At 38.4% G+C, this 20,654-nt stretch overlaps 1 protein-coding gene across 3 annotated transcripts in view; it reads left to right on the top strand.

Annotated features, from left to right (window-relative positions):
* ADAM22 (ADAM metallopeptidase domain 22) overlaps nt 1–20,654 on the top strand; it is a 134,057-nt gene that overhangs the window by 61,018 nt on the left and 52,385 nt on the right. Inside the window, exons 5-9 of one of the 3 annotated variants that reach the window (XM_050324135.1) lie at nt 10,845–10,927; nt 14,391–14,454; nt 14,875–14,944; nt 19,331–19,401; nt 19,828–19,902. In XM_050324135.1, coding sequence (XP_050180092.1) covers nt 14,395–14,454; nt 14,875–14,944; nt 19,331–19,401; nt 19,828–19,902 — 276 coding nt within the window. In that variant the 5' untranslated portion in view covers nt 10,845–10,927; nt 14,391–14,394. Of the gene's footprint in view, nt 1–10,844; nt 10,928–14,390; nt 14,455–14,874; nt 14,945–18,328; nt 18,655–19,330; nt 19,402–19,827; nt 19,903–20,654 lie in introns of those variants that run through there. The other 2 variants (XM_050324125.1, XM_050324117.1) reach the window with 2 other exon arrangements.

The raw sequence follows: 20,654 nt of genomic DNA, 5'->3' as shown, positions 1-20,654 counted from the left end.
CCAGTAAAACTTCCTGTGCTGTAAAATACATATGGATCTTCTGCCATTACTGAGGATGCTTCAGAGAGGAGAGGGGGGCAGGGAAAGGGAGAAACATTCAGATCATGAAAAAAATACTGCTTTGAAGTAGCAAAGGGATTTTCATAGGGAGAAGTGTCCTCAGTTTAACGTACCTTTTTATCATAAGAGAAAGTTGCATTACATTTGATTTCTGCATAATTCATTAATACGTTAGACCGTTGTGAAGGTGGAACATGTTACACATGTTTTTGCAGGGTGCCAGCATTTAGTTGCTGCAGAGGAGAAGCTTCTCTGTGAGGTGCCCTTGTTAATTTGGCACAGTTAGGCAGCACCTATGACGTTCTTTTTAAACCAGCAGCAAGGGGCCATACCTAAGAAAAAAATGTTTGAATTATTTCAGTGTTTCCCCCCACACCCTCCTTTACTGTACATCATGTCTCTAACTGCTAGAAAAGCGGTGACGTTGGCCTAAATTTCCTCTGGTAGCAAAGAGAATAATCAATTAATAAGAAAGAGAAAAACCCTTCTTGGCTTTGCCTTTTCCTGATTGTGTCATTCCAGATCATCCTATGCTCACAGCACATCAATACTCAACCTGTGTATACCTAATGTTGTTGCAGTATATCTCTGTGTCCTTTTATCTCTCTCCCTCTCTCTCTTTTTTTTTTTTTATGGTTATCATTCTGTCACTGATGCTGTCAGTGAGATGAAAGGCAAAAAACAGCTATAGTGCTGAGTAATTCATTGCTGGATTTTTCTCCCTCAGAAAAAACAACTGATATCTATTCAGTGATATTTTCTCATATAAAATGTTTCAGTTTTCCTCTTCAGGGTGTGTAGAAATAGATGTTTCTTCTTGTATTCCCCCAAAACATTGAACAATTCTATGAATTCTTAGAAAATAGCTTTCTGAAACAAAATAAGCAATGAAAATAATTCATATCTCCAGTCAGAGAACTTGCACAGGTAGACTTGTGGTAGATAAATACCAGAAATTCTTGATGGCAGATTTAAACTTAACTAGAGGGAACTATATTTCATAGGCAATCCTTAAAGCCTAAAATTCTTTAGTGTGGTGGTGTAAACACATTATATGTATTATGGGCACAAAATTACACCCAGAGTGCTATTTTAATGCCTCTGCACAAGAGGCGACAATTACTGTTCGTCATTGTCTTAAAGCCTCAGCTTGTATGTGCCATGATGTGTATTTGAAGGGCTCTTTACGTGCCCTTTTTTAGGAAAATAATATAGAAGGGAGAAAAATATTAGAATCTTGAAAGAGTGGAGGAGTTTGGGTACCCTTGACATGGTGAATATTACTTTTTCAGCTAAACTTTCTCCTTCAGTTCTGATCTGCTCAAAGGAGTTGTTTAGGTACAGTTCCTTGACTGAGAGCAGTATGTGTGTGAATCTCATCTTAGTGCCTGTGTTTGCTGAGGCCTTATCCAAAGTAGCATTCCAGCATTTCATTGTTTCTCCACAGGTACGTGGAGACTGATCGTATGTCTACAATAATTTGTGGTGCAGCCAGAATAAACACTGAACCTGTGAGCAGGTCGTTTTAATTACTGACTGCTGTGTTTCCAGTCTTATAGCAAGGTGCTTCCACCAGCATCTTCTAGTTAGGGCATCCACTGTTTGAGCTCCATAGAAGAGTCTCTTCACTTTTTCTTCAACTTTTGGTAACTCACCATTTTGTAACCACAGAGGAAGGTGTGTCAGTTGCCAGAAAAGCCTGTGTGCTAAAGGTGCTTTCCTGAACAGGGGTTACATTTTCTCCTGAAGAAAGAAGGAGAGCTGGGCTGGTGGGAGGGAATGGGAGGGAAGCTCAGGAAGACTCTGCTCTGGGAGACTGGAGCCTGGGGCTGGTGGGGAGCTGTGCGTGCATGTACCTGGAACTTGCACAACCTGGTGATGAGCCCCTGAGGGAAAAAATAAACTGAAAAGGAACAAATCATAAATAATGCAGGAATTATATATGCCTATTTCTGGCAGAGCTTTTTCGTCTGTGTCCAGAGACTAGAGAAGCTGTTAGTATTAGAAAAATGACTCTCTAGCTTGTTTGAGAGAAGATTTTGAATGTGGGTTCCCATAATGTCACCAGATCTCCTCTCCTTTACTCCCTCAACAGAGCTCTGTTTGCCTCATGGTAAATTATTATAACAAATCTAGGCCATAATCTACTTTTTAGTGATAGCAGTAAACTAACTGAAGAAGAGCTGACAGGGAATCTGTGCATCTGACACAGTTTAGCTTGGGGTTCCTGCAAGGTTGATATTCAGAGTGCTCTCATCAAATATTTTCATTAATGACTTAAAAAGTATTTGTTGATTAAAGCAATTTACCAGCATTACAGTGCACAGATGGATCAGTTGGAGAAATGGCTATTTTTGACCAATGAAGTAAATAAAAATGGGATAGAAAAAATGGCAACTTCTTACACAAATTGTAGGTGTTTTTACTGTATAATGGAAGTTCATAACTTGAAAGTTCCACAAGAAGAAGATTAGAGTGTAGTAGCGGAACAGGGAATGACAGGATGGAAGAGAACTGTGGTCCTAGAGTATACTGGTCAAATTGCTTCCTGTGGGTTTTGACTGGAATTGATGTTACTGTATGAACCTTGATGAAGAACTGACAAAATTTTTGAATTTCAGTATGGTTTTGGTTGCTCTGGGTATCCTTCTCTTTCAGCAGTGTCATGCTGTCACACTGAGTTGATAGGCATTGAGAAATATCTCACTTTCCTGTTTTAGCATTGCTTGAATTATGAAGCCCTTTGGGGTTTAGTAAAATATAGTATCCTCTGTGGAATAACAGGGCAAGATAATCAGCCCTTGTATATAATGCATTTGCCTGACCTAATGATCCTGCAGGCTGGCACTTTTAATGTACATTTGCAGTAGCATTTTTTATATCTGATTATCTCCCTGCTATTACTAACTTACTTTCTACATACATTCTGCTACCAAGAAGAAGAAAATTAGAAGTGGCAGCTTTCCGTATTAGGAGTCATTCCCAGGTCATGTTTTTGCATATACTACACTAGAATGAATCTCTGATCATGATTCGTGTAGGATTTTGCAGGTTTAATTATCTTGTCTCCTTTTATTTTGTGACAAAAAAAAGAAAATAATCCAGTGGGTTTAGCTAGTCCTGGAGGGGAAAAAATTGTCAGAAAGTGGGAGTCATCAAGAGCTTAAAAAGTGTATCTCACTGTGGATGTGGGCCCCAGTGATGAAGTCCTGGTTCTGCTGAAGTGAAAAGACGAGTGAGTTTGTGACCATCAGGGCTCACCTCTTGTGTACTCTGCTGCAGTCTTCACGTGCCCCAGAAGAAGGGCAGCTTAAATTTGTAGAAACGTCTTGTCAGACTTTGTGCACCTCATGAGTTATTTTCCATGAGCTACAACATACAGCATACATAACCAGAAGGTAGTAGCAACCAAATGTTCGGTAATCTCAGACCATGCAATGACTGAGTATAACTAAGAGAAATTAATTACTGCTATAACATTAAAGAACTTACAATCGCTTTGTAGATGCTCTTACTAAAAAATGAAAATATCTTTTTGGGTTTAACTTAATCCCTTTGAGGGGGAATTAAGCTAAGCAAACAGAAGCTGCTATACTTCTGAATGAGTGCTTCCATGCAAGACTTCAGTGTATTTTAGCTTGACATCTTTACTTTCTTCATCTTGACTTCTGTAAATAGCTTTGCCTTGACACATCTGTTGTTCCCTATGGATACCAACCTGGTACTGTATTATATACAGTAGGTTAATGTTTCTAGACACAGTCACAAGCTCTATGAATTTTCACTTAAAGAGAAGTTCCTGTTATTCAGAAATAATGAGCCAATAAGGTGTGGTATTTTTCTCCATTTTCCTCAAAACATTGTCTTCTGCTGACTGATTGGTATCCATGAATGTGTTATGTTATGTTTATAGCAATCTTGTAACTCACATGCTTATAACTTGGCTTCAGACTTGGGGTAGGCTGATGACGGGATGATGATAGATTAGGATGGGTAGATTTTAAAGAATTTTCATACTGTCCCTTAAAATGTTGACTTCCATTTCCCTGGAACAGGCATGCAGGAATGGGGCAAAATGCCTGTCATTAAAAATGACTTGACACCATGACTAAGAGACACTAGGCACTGCTACAAGAGCTGACTTAAACATAACAACAGAGTAGGCAGGAAGAGGTAACCTGTTCTCCTCTGCCTCATCTTTGTCTGGCAGACGATAATTATAATAATTTTCTCTAATGCCAAGGTAAGGCAAGGCAAGTCAAGAGGCTGTTTCCCAAGCAGATGCCAAGGCAGCTTCGAGACCAGATGGTGTTGTGCTGGCATGAGCTCTCTGTCCACACCCTACAGCTATGTTCGTAGAGCATCTTCTGTCATAGCTACTGGGCAGTAAACAGAAGCCTCATTTGGCCTCTGAACTAGGAAGCTGGGCTGATATGTTGTGCCATCTGCTGAAAGCGCCTACTGTGAGTCACTGGCAGCAGTTGGAGTGAGTCGCCTGTGTGCAGGATCCTGTCACATACATGTGTGTCCCTGTTTGTTAAGAGCGCTGGCAACAGTCTTTAAATATGGTCATTTTGCGGGGAAGACTTGGAAGCGGTGATGCTTTATCCTAATTTTGGAATCCATATCTGTGATTTCAGAGTTTGAAACAGCGTTATAACCTAATGTGACTACAGCTTGTTGGCTCTGAGTTATGTGAGTACATGTGATAGCCATCTTCCTACAAAGGGAGGGCATCCTTCACATTTTTGAAACGTTTGGCTTTCAGGCATCTGCAGTACACCATAGGAAGGTCCAGAGACCTACTCTGCAAAGAGGTGGTGCCAGGATCCCTGGAGTTGTTACTGAGCTGCTTAAGAGCTAAGCCCAGGGCACTGCTGCAGGACAGCAGAGCCCCACAGCTGCCACCCCACCAATTACTGAAGCACGTGTCAATGAAAAAAATGTTTTCTCTCATAGCAGTTACCCAGGCCCAAGTGCCATTTTGACTTTTCTGTTTACAAATAGAAACCCATCCCTAACAAGTCATGTTCTGCTGTAGTAGTGAGGAGCAAGTGTGCATTTTCTTCTCTTGTTGCTATTGTTCATGCAGTCTTAGTTATGCAGTTTGGCAAGTAGTGGCCCCACAACAGGTAGCTCTTAAAAAGCTACTCGTTATGTGGCACTTCATGGAATGGTGTCTTAAGCCTTAGCTGGCCTTTTGAGAGCTTTCTGCTGTAAGGAAAGAGGGAGATGTATTACTAGGATTTGAACTAGACCAGCAATCTCTTTTCCTTTGGATTAATGAGTGTTAAAATAGGAATATGTAGAAGAAGGAAGTACCAGAGTGTAGCATGACTTTTACTGGCCATCACCTCTCCTAATGGCAGAAAATGGCTTACTTGAAGATGTGATTCAAAAGCAGATGAATGTGCATCCTTATTTTCCTCCCTGGGAAGGTCATAGTCTCTGAGACGAATAGCAAACATTGTCAGTGTATGGTCAGCAGATGCTTTCTCCACTGTGACTGCAGAGAAGGGTGAACTGCCACGATTACTGCATGTCATGGCTGATCTTTTGCTTTACTTATTTCCTCCCTTATTATGAGTATTGGTTAATGTGGTTTTCATCTCTTTTGTGTCTACTCAGCAGCTGGTGCCTCTCTGATTAGGGACAAACTATCTTAAAGGATAAAAATGGGTACAGATTTTACTTCTATTGCTAACATCTATGTCTTCTAATTTTTTATAATCTTTGGCACATTACCTGCCCCACAGGCTGCAGGGAAACTTGTGCTGGCATGGGCAAAAAAGTTGCATCTTATTGGCAATGAGCTGCACCAGTTCACAGGGCAAATACCCCTAATTCAGGATTTTGCTATAGTTATGCAAATGAAGCATCAAGATGAAGGTTATATCACAAAGTGACCACTATCATAAAGATTAATTTGTTTTAATCGACCCTGGTGTCATCCTGATTTTTTCCTTTTATTTTTTTTTTGTAGAATGTTATTACATTTTTATCTCTCCAATTCGATAGATTCCTTGTTAAACAACTGTATATTTTGTATTGCCCTTGGATGTGAATGGTAAGCCTGAGAAGTTTCATGAGGGAAGGATAACTTACTGATCCAAGGAAATGGACAAGAGTGGCACTGGCAGAAAATTTGCCTTGTGTGATGCAAACTACAGCACAAACAGTGGCTGAGCACCTTGTGGGGGCAAAAATGTTGAACTTCTCTCTGCTGTAGCATTAGTGTGCCCGTGGACAAGGTGTGAGTGTGTGCCTGTGTGGGTTGCAGGTTTATGTCACAGGCATTGTCACCAGGCTGACCTTGTCTCGTAGGAGATGACATTTAGCCTAATTTCCTCCCACACTCCATACTGGCCAGGTTCAATTTTAGAGCAGAAATGGGTAAATGTGCCGCTCACACTTATGGTGGCATATGTTAGAAGAGCGGTCTGATTTCCCTTTATCTTACACTAAACCATTCCCCAGTAGCTGACAAAGGCCGGTGTGGAGGTTTGATTTGCTGAGATGGGCAATTATTGCCTGCTTTTGAGAGAGCAGAGAGACACTCTAATAGCTACAGGAAGCCAATAGCTCTTCACAAAACACCCTTGATGTTCTGGACTGAACTGCTGTTGATGGTAATTTCAACTCTTCCCTCTGGGGGAAGTTTTAATTTTCATATGGAGCTAGAATATTTTTAGGAAAAAAAATAAGATTTTTTTTTTTCAGCTTCTATCTCACTGCTACAGATACCAATAGAGAAGAGAGACAACCCCAGGCCTTAGGGATTGTTTCCAAGAGCAGAGGAAAAGAAGAGAGATACAATGATTACATTTAGTCCTTTAGTGGTCTTAGATCTCCCATATACTATGATTCCTTCTCTAGTACAGTGTATTTTACTACAGCACCTGCTATAAAAGAGCTTTAGTACCTGTCAAACCCAACATAATTTCAGCCTCAGCAGTACGGGAGGCAATGACAGTAAACTTCTTGTCCAAAGGTGCATATGCCCTAAAGAAAACATTGACCTGTAGAGTCCCTAATTCTCAGTACAGACCCATAGAATCATCAACTCATTCAGGTTGGAAAAGACCTCCGAGTTCATTGGGTCCAACCTTTGGCCAAACACCACTATGCCAATAAAACCATAGCATTAAGTTCCACATCCAGTGGTTTCTTGAACACTTCCAGTCTCAGAATCTGTAGCTTTAAGTGCTTCTCTCTTCACAGATTTTGTGAACTGTTGAAAATGAGTCTTCGAAATAGACAATATACAATTTACACCCTTTCCACCACATGCCATGTGTTACTGGCATGTTTATCCACTTGATACATGGTAAGGAGTGCTAAGTAATCACTGTTCCCAGAGCCTTCCAGTGCTTGTGCCACCTGATGTCACTGCATCACCTCTTACTTTCTTGCTGAGATTATAAAAATCCTCAGAACTTCACTTAGGAGTATCCTGACAGCAGGGTTTCTTATGCTGAAGAGTTGTCTTCAGAAAGAAACCAACACACCACTAATGCATTAAGTACTTGAAAAAACCCCTATTTTCATTTGAATAAGTAAAATTAAATTGTATTAACTGAAGTTGATTTTATTAACTGGTTTGAAGGGACTTACATTATGGTGATAGGAACATAAGTACATACATAAAAAATATTCCCTAGATGACCAAGATCACAGCTGTGTTTCTGTCTCCACCAGAACTACTAAGAACTTTAGTAAATCAATGAGTTGAGTTGAATTGATTTGACTGAATAGAAGGTGTGTGTCTGAGTTAAATTTTTCCCAGGCAAGAAATGTTTTTCTTATATTTTTCTTTTCTAGGTCTGTATTCGTAAATTTTTTCCTATGGATTTATTACAGAATGTATTAATTTGGAGGTACTGTCATGGGGCATTTATTTGATTCTCATTAAGAAGATCAAAACACACTTTTGAGCCACAGACTGGATTCTTAGTATGAAAAAAGGCTCCTCCTGTTTGCAAAGACATGGTTTTGCAAACTAATGGAGCCTGAGATTCTATTTCTAGTACATATTAACTACATTTTCTGAGAACAAACCAATTTGTGTAATTACTCCAAATTCCTTCCACAGCTAGAACTCTGTACAACTCCCTACTGATAGTCTTTTCAACATTATTCCCATATTCATGCTCTTATTCTAGTTATATCTTTTACAGGAATACTGCTGAAAAAATTCTCTTTAGAGAGTATTTTATTACTCATAAGGTTTTAGATCATCCACGTAATTTGATTATTAGTTTTGTTATTTGCTTATTGGAGTTCCTCTTTGTTTACTTCTTATTCACATATTCCAAAAAGCCCTGAAAGCCTTAAGCAGTCTCATGATCCTGTAGTGGGCGACACTCTACTGATTGAAAGAAAGAAAATCTCAGATAAAGAGAGCTTTAAGTAGCTAAAATATAGAAGTAAATAGACGTTAAAAAGGAGAATAAAATGGAGAAAATGAGCCAAGGTTTCAGCAAAAACAATGTAGGGTCTGAAATCAAATGTAACTTGGGATGTTGGTGGCTGAAATGCATGTGAGTGCAAAGCAGAAACTCAAACCACCACCTTTTCAGTGGTAATTGTTCTGTGTCCCAAACCCTTGTTAGTCTTGAGAAATGCTGATCCGAGGGTGGTGGGTTTTACAGCTTCTGCCAGACACCCCGTTGTAGCCTGGTACAGGTCAGCCCCAGAGCTTCTCACCAACACGAGACAGAACATTACCTGTGTGGCACCAGTTTTCTTTCAGACATGATACCAGGTCAGTTTGGTGAAGGTGTTCTGTGTCTGTACCAAAGGCAAAGATGCCGAGATAGATGGGCAGTGGAGATGGCTGCAGTCACTGCAGCAAGTGGAAGGAAAAAGTGGTATGTAGAAGAGAGGAAATAATGAGATGGAATGAAATTTGGAGGGGCGGGGTGGGGGGAAGTGTAACACTTTTAGCAGAAGCTATGCCACAGGGAATCTCTTGCTGAGTGAAGCCACAAGCCTCAAATAGTGTCACTCGTAATCTGCCTGGTCAGGTGTTGCATTTCTCTGCAGCGCTGCTGCTGTTGCTGCCCCAGGTACCCTGCGTTGGTGCTTTGGGGTCCAGCAGCAGCGTGGCATGCATGGACCCTCCAGAGAAGATTCTGAAGAGGAACTAACAATTTCCAGTGATCAGGTTGAGGTCAAGTCTCTTTCCCTGCAAGCAGCCATGCTCTGATAAACAAGCTCCTATACTCTCTTAAGGAGAGCACCTCAGAGGCATCCATACTTTGTAGCTGCTTTCAAAAATAGTTTGCACATCTTTTAGAAAACAACAGGATTTCCCAGTCAAAATACAAAACTACCAACATATTCTATGTATTTTCTTGCCTTTTGCCTCATCTTGATAATTTTTTTTTCATATTTGAAAAATAAAATCCAAGAGCATTTAATGTCAGATGTCTAAAATGACTGTGCTATGCATCATACAAGTGACTGCTGGCTTCTGAAAAAGCTGTAATTGTAATGCCTTTCCCTCCTTGCAGTAAATGGACATAAATATTCACATGGCTGGGTACATTAGGCTAGGTAGATTATTCACACATTTGCTGAAACAAGTATTTGCAAAGAAATGCTATTAAAAAAAAGGCGCACAGAAAATCTCCATAGTCCTTTAACCAAGATTAGTGCATTACAACATAGCTGAATTTGGTAATAGGTAAGTTCTTCTGAAGGGTAGAGTGACAGTGAGAATTTTAGGGAAGTTTGGATTTTTTTTCTAATTCTGCATACAAGTATTGACATGGTTCAATGCTGAACAGATTTGGTGCATGTGCAGTAGAACTTACATCCCTATCAGTGAAACTAGGGGGTATTTTTTGAATAGGGTCTGCTGGATTTGATTTGAAAGGTGTATATTTTACTTGCAGAAGAGGCAAATAATAATTTTCATTGTATTTCTTTACTGCTTAGTTACACTTAGATTTTCCATTGTTTTTGTTGCCTGAGTGACTACTTCTGATTTGCTCTTTTGTTTTTTTTAAATGAAGCATAACTTCCTCATGAGAGGAAGAGAAGGAGCAAACACTGATCTCTTCTCTGTGGTGACCAGTCACAGGACCTAAGGGAATGGCTTAAAGTCGTGTAAGGGGAGGATTAGGTTGGATATTAGAAAAAAGGTTCTTCACCTAGAGGGTGACTGGGTGCTGGAACAGGGTCCCCAGGGAAGTGGTCACAGCACTAAGCCTGATGGAGTTCAAGAAGTGTTTGGATGATCCTCTCAGGCACATGGTGTGACTCTTGGGGGTGGTCCTGTGCAGGGCCAAAGTTGGACTCGATCCTTGTGGGTTCCTTCCAACTCAGCATATTCTGGGATTCTCTGATTATTATTTGGTAAAATACCTTTCTCCTCAGAAGAAGGAAATTGCCTTACCCTCAGAGCAGAGCTCATCTTGTCTGATGTAGCCATGTGCAGAACAGATGCTGAGCCTAAGCCCCCTACTTCCAACTCTTCCTGGTCAATGAAGAAAGATGAGCACTTCTGGAGTAATTTGTCTCTAAAATCTGTCTCAGGATGTCACAGATTTCACACTGGAAATACCTCAATTCAGTGTAGAGTGTCAGGATGTTGTTTATCTAAGTACCAAAACATGGCTAAAAGGAGATGAGATGAACACCCTTGTGAGTGATAGTCGGTTCCTGTTGTCCCATGACAATGGCTTAGATATGTGTTTATGGAAAAACAGTGTTTGACAGTATGGTGTGTGATACTGCGGGATGTCCTGCAGATTTACAGTCTCAATTTCTAATTTCAGGGAGGAGAACATTGCTATTATCAGGGAAAAATTCGAGGAAATCCTGTATCATTTGTTGCCTTGTCAACATGCCATGGATTACAGTAAGTCTCTTTTTGAGTTTTACTGGCCTTTGTTTATTACTCCTTTAAGGAAAGTAAAGCTATTTATAGTACAATAATATATGTATATAGTAAAATAAATGCTATTTATTTTCCTATTATTTTGGCACCAATATTAATACTCAACAATCTTCAGAATGTCTTTTTTTTTTCTTTTTTCTTTTTTCTTTTTTTCTTTTTCTTTTTCTTTTTTTTTTTTTTTTCCAAACAGCACTTATGGCAGTGGCCAGGTATTATTTTAAGATAATTTATTAGAGACAGAGTAGAAGTACCAGTGTATCATTTGGAAATTTTGTTCTTTTCTTTTTGCTACAATGCTATATATTATCTTTCTTTTGTAATCTCTTTAGAAAGAAAATGTCAGTTTAGAGTTTATTTTGTACTATCCTTTTTTTTGTTTTTAACAGAATTGCTGGCCTTAAGTTGTGTGCATGGAATAATACCTTTGATATAGTAAAATCTTGAAAAATCTAGAAGAAAAGATATAAAGTGGTGCAATAATTTTGCTTTGAAAATCATAATTTTACTGATAATATAATTAAAGCATCTGTCATCTGAAGGTTACATGAAGCTGTGTTTTTGATTTGGACTTGTCTACTTTTGGTACTATTGAATGATGCTAGTCAGGTTTTCAGAGCAACCAAGCAACTTCAGTGCCTGTTGCATCTGGGAATTACAGGATCTCAGCACTTTTGATACTGAGATCAGCTTGAAAAGTCATGGCAGCAAATGAATCTGTGTGGAGGTTATGTGAGCTTTGCCTTTTTCTGCAGAAAAGGGGCTTAGCTGATGGAAATCTTCAGCCCATTGTTTATCTCCAGCTAGTCTGTAGTTCTGGTATCAGCCATATAAGTACATAGATTTAAGAAGTGTTATTTAATAGTATATTTATACTTGTATATTCTTTGTTAGGAAGGGCGAGAATGCATGCAGAAGGCTCGCATCCTGGCACTTACCTGATTTACAGCTGTGCAGCTCAAGAAACTTGAGCCCAGTTTCAGTATGGACAGCGAGACTAAAAATAGTAGCATCCTAATGCATCCTGAGCCGATGCATGGCTTCCATTAGCAGTGATCCATTAGGTCTTGGCCCCTGCTAACTCCTAGGAGAAAAAGCAGGAAGGAAGGAAGGAGAGCCTGCATCTGTCCTTCCCTGCCCTCTTTTTGTGGGTTTATTCTTAAGACTGACCATCCTGCTGCTCTGTATTCTTAAATGGCCTGATATTCAAATTGGTCAAAATGATGCATCAAAAATGATGTATGTTTTTAATTGTATCATTCAGCTCTCTCTTGAGAGGTATCTTCCCTCCCCCCCCCCTTTTTTTTTTCCTGTTACAATAAAGTTTCAGCAGAGTTATCCTTCACACAATCTTTCTCTAGCAGGCTGGTAATTCGAACATCCAGTATGAGAAAGTAATGCTTTCCTGAGCTGTGTTAAACTCACATTTTCTGATTCTGCATTTCTGTCATTACAATTAGTTCCCACACAGTAAAATTTAAATTATAAGTAGTTACTAGAAACTCACGCTGGCAATCAGAGTTCCTTTGCTTCAACCACAGTTTGAAGCACCTCGCTGGAATAAGGGACTCTGGGAAGGGTTGTCTTCTAATAAGGTATACAGGGCAGGAGCTTTGCTTTCATGAATTTTAAGAAGTGCATAAGACAGAATAGATGCCTTTAATAGAATAACAAGCTGCATATTCTTGAAGTTCATGCCAGTCTCCTCTCCTGCTTATTAGTATCTCTAGATCTCATCTGGTAGCAGAATTTTTCATACATGTGAGACAATGTTGGGGTTTTTTAAGCATAAATTTTAAGTTCTTCTGTTGGTAATGTCTGTTTTGTGCGCTTCCTTTTATTAGTTAAATTAGTCGGATGACTGGCTGACAATAGTTACAATTATGAATGTCTTCTCTTCTTAATGACTTTGCTATTGACAAAGGTACCTTTGCAACCTTAACTTCCAGCGAGCAATTTTGTTTAGATTTTTGTTGTTGTTTTCTGTGGGATGTGCAGTAACCACGGTTTCGTATGGGTTAACACAAAAAAGACTTTGAATGCAAAACACGGCGGTTGCTGGGATATAAATAAGCTATAGTCAGGCAGCCCTGGCTTTGGAGGAGAGGGCACAGGCAGCAGGCAGGTCTGGGATTTTGCTGCCGGCTGGTGGTGAATGTTAAAACTGCCGTTACTGCTGCAGATTTGACTTTCATGGCTACAAGTTTGATTGTTTGAAGGCTATACATCATCAAAATGTAGGTTTTTGAAATGGCTCATGTTTTGATGTTGTTTTCTCTCTAACACATCCATTGCTGATGGACTTGCAGACTGTGCTTAACTACAATTGCAATTAGAAGGAAGTTTTGCCTAATAAAAATCTACAGGGTATTCCCCAACCTCGCCTTATTTCCAAGCAAAGAAGCTTCAGCAGGTGCTAGAATATTTCACTTGAGCTGTGTAAACAGTATTTGTTTCTAAATAATAGTCACAGGTAATTTGAATGGTGAAACAGCTTTACATTTTAGAAATTACTCACGCTCACGCAGATGTGTGTTATAAAGTCGATAACCCAAGATACTTCTGTGAATGTCAATTTTACTGATTAGGAAAACCTGCTGCATAGGAGAAAAGAGAATTTTTGTTGTTTTGTTGTTTACAATTCAGTGTTTATTTTGGTTTATTTGGTTTTTAAGATTAATGCAAATAAATAAATAATCTTGCTTTCATGCTGCTGTTGTGTGCTATGTGCCGAGTTCGAGTTCACAGTTCATATTTATGGCCAAGCCTTAGTAGTGGCCCTTTGAAAGGGACATGCTGATACAGCCTAATCCCAAGCATGTGTGTATGCCACTGAAATAAAGGCACAATTATTAAAAGAATACACTGATTTGCTTGAAGATCATAGTGGTAGTGATATAAGAAATACCTTTTGATTTTATGCTCTTACAGTGTAATACCAGTATCAATACAGATCTTTAAATGAAATACTGAGGAAAGAGTTAATAAAACCCATTAAAGCCTAAGGTTAATTCCATTAAATAACATTTTTATTTGAGGAAAGCCAATGCTTATGTTCCAAATATGCATGTTCATCAAGACAGGTCCTTTACTTATCTGTTGCAGGTAGATGTCTTTTGCGTGGGAGTGGGGACTTTGAACTGGATTTTCAGTTAACTAAATTAGTCCATTTTTTTGTGTTTATATATGTTGTAGAAAGGTTTGTGGAAGAAAGAACAGTCTGTTACACCACAGGAGAAAATCTTTCTTTCTGAAGTGAAAAAAACAAAAGATTGATCTGAAATTGCATTCAGTTCCTGAAACCAGTTTTAACTGCTTCCTTTTCTAAATATTAAAATTTTTAAAGTATATGAACTTCTTAAACTTAATTCCATGTTGCACCAGTATTTGTTTAGTAAACCATATTTACCTTTCCTGCTCTTGACAGTGGGATGTTCTATGATGGAAATCATACTTACCTTATTGAACCAGATGAGAACTACACTTCAGATGTAAGTAGAACTGTACAGTAGTCCTGCTGTGTTTGTTGACTACAGTCATCCGTGGGTACAGGGTAGGCATAAGGCTGTGGGACCAAAGGGTCATACCCTCATTCTCCACTCATTTACCTCATATGGAAGGTTCCATCATCACTGACAAAAATTAGGCAGTGGTGTATATATATGTGTCTCTTAAGCCCAGCTCTAAGCATCAGCCACTCTGATGTACTCAGATATTTCCAGTGAAAGATGATTAACCGTGACATTAGCAATCATATTACAGTTGGGTAAAGGAGAAGAATGGTGCCTTGCAACTTGCATGTTCTCTGCTATGTGTGTTGGATAACAAGAACCTTTGGAATTGTCTGTTTAAGGCTCATGAGGTGGACTAGTTTTTCCTGGTTTAATTCTTGCAATTATTTACAATTACAGGATGACTTCCATTTCCACTCTGTTTACAAATCCAAGTTGTTTGAGTTTCCTTCTGATGACCTACCATCTGGTATGAGCTTTTACTATTCATGACTTATGAAATGTTTTAGTCTAAGGCCAAATTTGTTAATTGTATTTGATAGATCATCTTCTGATAGTATATTGTTTCTTAGTTTGTATCTTCTTTTCCCCGATTAAGTAAAAAGGCACTGAAAAAAAGATTTTGAAACATTGAAAGCATTGACAAAGAACCTGAAGTGCTGAAAGAACCCTGAGTCCAATGAATGAAACTTCTAGAACTTCATGTTTCTCTTAAAAAAATCATGTGGTGTATGGACTGCATTATGTGCTAGTAGTTGTAGAGAGGAAAGGATTGAGGTAGCCTAAAGATGATAAAAATGAACCCTACATTGCCAGTGGTTGATAAATCTTCATGAACTTTTCCTGTTTTGAGATACAGGGCAAGTACCATGGTGTGAGCATAAGCATGGGAGACAAGAACTTACCAAATGTCGTTGCTGTTCAGTGACTCTCTCATCTCCAGTCCAATCAGCATCTTTCACAGTACTGGCTCTAATGAGGGCCATGCATTTCAGTGCAAATGAATTTAGAGGTTTCAAGTGCTTGTAGTGATGAATGCCCACAAACCTTTCACATTCTGTGTGGACAGAGAAGGACTTTTTAAAAAAATGAGTTTTCATCTGAAAAGTTGGCATGTTAATTGAAGCTAAAATTGCAGTATTTATATCCCCATTCTGTCAAGGATTTGCCAATATCACAGATGCATTTTCCTACTCTACAATATATATCCTAGATAAGTAAAACTTTTCTTCATAAACACTGATGTTTTAGTAGAAACCACCTCTAGACTAATTTCTTCAGGAGAATAATTCAGAGAGCTAGTGAGGAAAAAGCCAAGGGAAATTGCTACAACTGGCTTGCCTAATTTTGGTTCTGAAGAATGAATCTTTATGTTTAGGATACCATGTATGGAGAAATTAACTCACAGTCTTCTTTCCCACATGCCCACACTTGCTTTTGTAAAATTGTTTGAAAAGGTGTTTCTGAGGTTTGTAGTGAAAATTTCTATAGTTATAATGCATCCTCATTAAGAATCCCACAATTTTTTTGTCAGTGTTTATTCAATTTATCTCTCTAAGTCATCCTCCATGCATAGCCACAGCTCCAGAGGACAAGAGCCCCACCAGTGTCCCTGCATGGTCCTACCTCTTCTCTTCCAGCACTGAAGAGTGCTGAGTATTGTCTTGACTTGTCTTTTTTTTCTTTAAATAATATTTGCAATTAATTGCTAGTAGTACTGTTATTTTTTTAAAAGTACTACAGCAGAATTATTGTTAGTAGTAGCAAACATTATGCTAGGATATGGCATCAATATTTCTTACATTCCTTATTATTCTTGTAATTTATCAATTTGATCAACCTAAGGAAATATTCCTTGATACCAAGACTTTCCTCTTATCTTTAAAAGAATGTTTGTATAAGGTAAGATTTCCACTAAGCACTGCATTAGGAATAAACTGGATATATCTTCAGCTCCAATATTGATGTTTGAAAGGGAAAAAATTCAAGTAACAGGGATTATTCGCTATCAGTGATAGTAAAAGCACACACTGTTATTATAATATAATGGCCAGTCTTCACGAGTGAAGATCCGGGGAAGGTCTTTACACCTTCCAGCCTGTGCATTGGATTTTTTAGGTGAGACACAGTGTGCGCGGAACTGAGCCCACCCTTTAATCCTAAGGTTCATCTGCCGGGGCCAAGCGAGCTTGGACGGTGGCAGCGAGGTCCTTAGGACGTAGATGGGTTGCCTTTTTAAGAGCTAACGAGCTCCACCTGCCCGGGAGTGGCCCTGACCGGGAATCGAACCCGGGCCTCGGCGGTGATAGCGCCGCGCCTTTACCACTAGACCACCAGGGGCTCCGATGTTATTATATGGTATTGCTATCATTGATAGCAGTGTACTTTTTACATTCTTTTGCTCCTTATGTAATAAGAAAAAAGCAAGGTATTGCACAAAAGAATTTACCATTGTCTGAGGGGTAGTAAGACTTTAAATAAGGAAAGCTTGGATGGATGACTTGGCATGCTTAGAGTATTTGACTTTGTTTACTAGACTCTATTTTTTCCCACAGCCTGTGAGGACTTAGATATGGCCTTAGATAGCACTTTGGTATTGAAGGTTCTGTTTTTCAAATAATGTGTAACAGATGTCCTTTTCTTTTTTTTTTTTGTTTTTTTTTCTTTGAGATCACTTGAAAAATGTGTAGATGTGACCCTTAGGGGAATGGTTTAGTTGGACTTGGCGGTGTTTGGCTTATGATTGGATTCAATGATTTTAGCAGTCTTTTCCAGCCAAAAAGATTCTATGACTGTGAATCCTCATTACAGTTTGTCAAGGTATACAGGTATACTACTCCCATCAAAATATCTGTTAGACTTTCTGTGATTTTGCTGGTCCATGTTCTGTTTCCTGAAGGCCCTTGGCTGGAAATGCACCGTGTGTGAATTCATCCAGCTTGTGAATTATAACACAGTGTTAATGTGTGTTAATGCGTTAACATTAATGGCTGCATCATTTCCCTCTGGAGATGACTGACTTCTGATGGTGGTAAAACAATCACATTTGCTGGTAAAGTTATCTGAGACCCTGTATATGTATTGTAAATTTTTTTTTTTTTATTGGTTGAAAAGTGTTATTTTTACCAGTTTCATTACTCATGTTATTAAACCAAAAATGACAGGTTAAGATCCAGTTGTGTGGCACTAGAACACATGCTAAATTAACTAACATATGTAAAGCATAATAAAAACAATGTTGTAAGAAAGTTGTAATTTAGTAATTGTAATTTAGTTTCTCACCATTGCAAACTCAAGAGTCTGAAGGTCTTTAAGCTATAAATAGGGAGCCTCTGGTGTGATTTAATTTATTTTTGTTCTTTTTTTTGTAAAGAAAGTGCTCCAGTGCACTGGTGTAACAGTAAATATTTTTAAGCAGAGGGCCTCTGATTGTCTAGGTCGTTCCATAAAAAGATAACTTCACATACCAAAATGACAGTATAATCCCCAAGATTTAGCCAAGACAGTACTAGTTAATCATGCTTTGCTTTCCTAGTTTGTTTTATCAATAACTAGTGACTGCTGGTTAAGATTAACATTTAGACCTGGCAATGTTTTTTCAGATGGGCAACTGAGCTTTGTGTTTTAAGATTTTGCTGATATGGTAGCCCTGTCAAATTCTATCAGCATTATTTTTAACCCGATTTTTAAACCTCATGCAGAAATCACACAATTAATGTACAGGTGGGAAGCGGAGCTGTGAGAAACTTTCTGGCCTTATCAGTGAAATTTAACTGTTCAGGATTTTGTAATGCAACCAGAAGTTGTGTACAAAGGAGTTTGAAGTGGAAGTCCCTTAATTTATACAGTTCCTATAGTACTACCTACTCTTTTGCAGGACTGGTAAAATCATTCTAGAATACTGGAAGCATTTTTCGGTTCCTGGAGACTGAAAGGATGTCCATAGCTGCAGAAAACACAAAGGAGGGAAGGCAGTAAAAGGAAAAAGAAATATTGCAAATGAAGCAACTGCAAACATTTAATTTACATGTCCCAAAGAAAGGTCTTCTTGGGGTTATGTGAATAGCAAACACGTTTTTACAAGATAAGGAAAGAGGTTTCTTTTGTATAGGGAAAGAGAGGCAGCGACTATGAATCTAAGATTAATGATGGAAAAATACTTCTTGGACATTTAAAAGGGTGAGAACAAGTATTGTCTTCTGCTTAATTTATAATGTGTCCTTTTCCATGAGTGGCTAGTAATAGATTTGGTGAAAGGGATTTGGCAACAGAATAAACTACTTGGTGCATATGATTAGAGGTTTAAGAAATTAAAGACACAGTGGGATTAGCAGGGAGGAATATTGTATTGATAAGTGAGCATTGCCAAATCTTATAAGGTTTCTCCCAACTCTGACATATTTTGCTTTGTGAATATAATCTTCTTAAAGCATTAATTTGCCTTCCATGCTCTTCTTATTAATTTAGGTAGCTATTGCAAGAACTCTGTCAATGGCTGCTGAATTCCTGAAAATGTGATTCACTCCATGGAAGCACTGTGCTAATAATATTTCATGCCCAGTGTTGGTGAAGTTTTGGCATAGAACATCTGCTGTGCTTTCAGAAGTGTGACACCCACAAATCATCTGTTTCAACAGACCCAGATTATCACTAGTAGAGTTTTTAATAAGAGCCCTGTTACTGAGAAGCATCTGTAACGTTGCCTCCCTTCTGGTTGGAAACTTTAAAAAATGAGGTGTTGCCACATCTGATGTGCTGAAGAATGCCGTACTATGGTCATGTGGCATCAGGGTCACTAATTGTTGGAATATATTCCTGTAAATATTCAGTGTATTTGTCTGTGTTTTCTCCTTAGAGTTCTGGCAGATGAATGCTACATCACAGAATTTTGTTGTAAGGCCAAGACACAAAAGAAGGAAAAGGCAGGTATGTGCCAATATGCTTGTTTATAAGTAATATGCCATCAAGTTTGTTTCATGTCTGCTGAGTTAATTTGCCCACATGGAGTTCTGCTGCTTGTGCTGGGCTAAACATTGGTGGGTTCTCTTAGATATTGCTTACCTAAAGAGTTATTAAATTGTTAAATACTGCTGAATTGCAAATGAAAAACTATTTTCTCTCATTTTGAGTATAGAGTTTTATCAGAAAGTCCCAGTAATGAAATATGTTTTTTTTTAATGTTACAATGGGGGTAAGTAGCTCACTTTATTTTGATTTAAAATAAGTATTTTAAACTGAGAGTTCATTCCCTGTCTATTAAAGTGGGAGAACCACGAAGTGCAGGCATTTGGTACCTGTTACACTCTCTCTGTATTGTAAGACTCTAATCTTAGAGTTGCATTCTCTCTGTAGGTTCGTCAGATTCCACGTAAAGTTGAAGAAGAAACAAAATACATTGAGTTAATGATTGTAAATGATCATCTAATGGTAAGACTGACACACTTAACCATCTTACAGTTATAATTAGCATCATCTTTAATTTTTCCATGAGAGATAACAATTAAGAACAATATATGACCAGATTACATTCTGTATGTCCTTAATGAAAAAGATTCTGGTTTCATTTACCGTTGATGAAGTTGTTTCTGAATTTTGGCAAGGTAATTACACAGGGAATGCAACTAGACCTGAGTATCAGAAAATAGGGTCATAAAGTAATATCAGTGTGACTTAAGCTGATGCTTTTCTTTCTGTCTTTCTTGAACGCTTGTCTTGGTTACAGCCACTCAGCAATCAATAGTGCAGTTATTGCAGTTGTGCAGCAGCTGTTGACAATGGGGAAATTAATAGTGACTGCATTTTTTGATACATCCAAATCAATATAGAAAAAATTATTTTGTTAAGCTTGTATACTTTCTCAGGGAGAACATAAATAGGCTCTTTAATGTAGTGGAAAGAGACATAATAAAGATTAGTGTATTGAAGAAAAAACAGGCTCACTGAAGCGGGAAAAGGCACAGATTTATGTCAGTGAAGATGATTAATAATTAATGAAGAAAATATCAAAGGAAATGGTGAATTCTTCATCCCTTGCAGTCTTCAAAGGTAGTGTCAAACACAAACAATAGAATCCTATCTTGAAGAAACTGCATGAAAGTTCAGACTGGTGGTGTCCATCCAACTGGTGACATTAGATGATTTCATGGTCCTTTATGGCTTTGAAAATCAAAATATTTCTA

This window comes from Myiozetetes cayanensis, unplaced genomic scaffold (genome assembly GCF_022539395.1).
Source record: "Myiozetetes cayanensis isolate MyiCay16 unplaced genomic scaffold, myiCay2020 scf1, whole genome shotgun sequence".
In the NCBI taxonomy this organism is placed as follows: domain Eukaryota; kingdom Metazoa; phylum Chordata; class Aves; order Passeriformes; family Tyrannidae; genus Myiozetetes; species Myiozetetes cayanensis.
The sequence above is the reverse complement of the archived record's forward strand: the minus strand, read 5'-3'. Positions and strand labels throughout refer to the sequence as shown.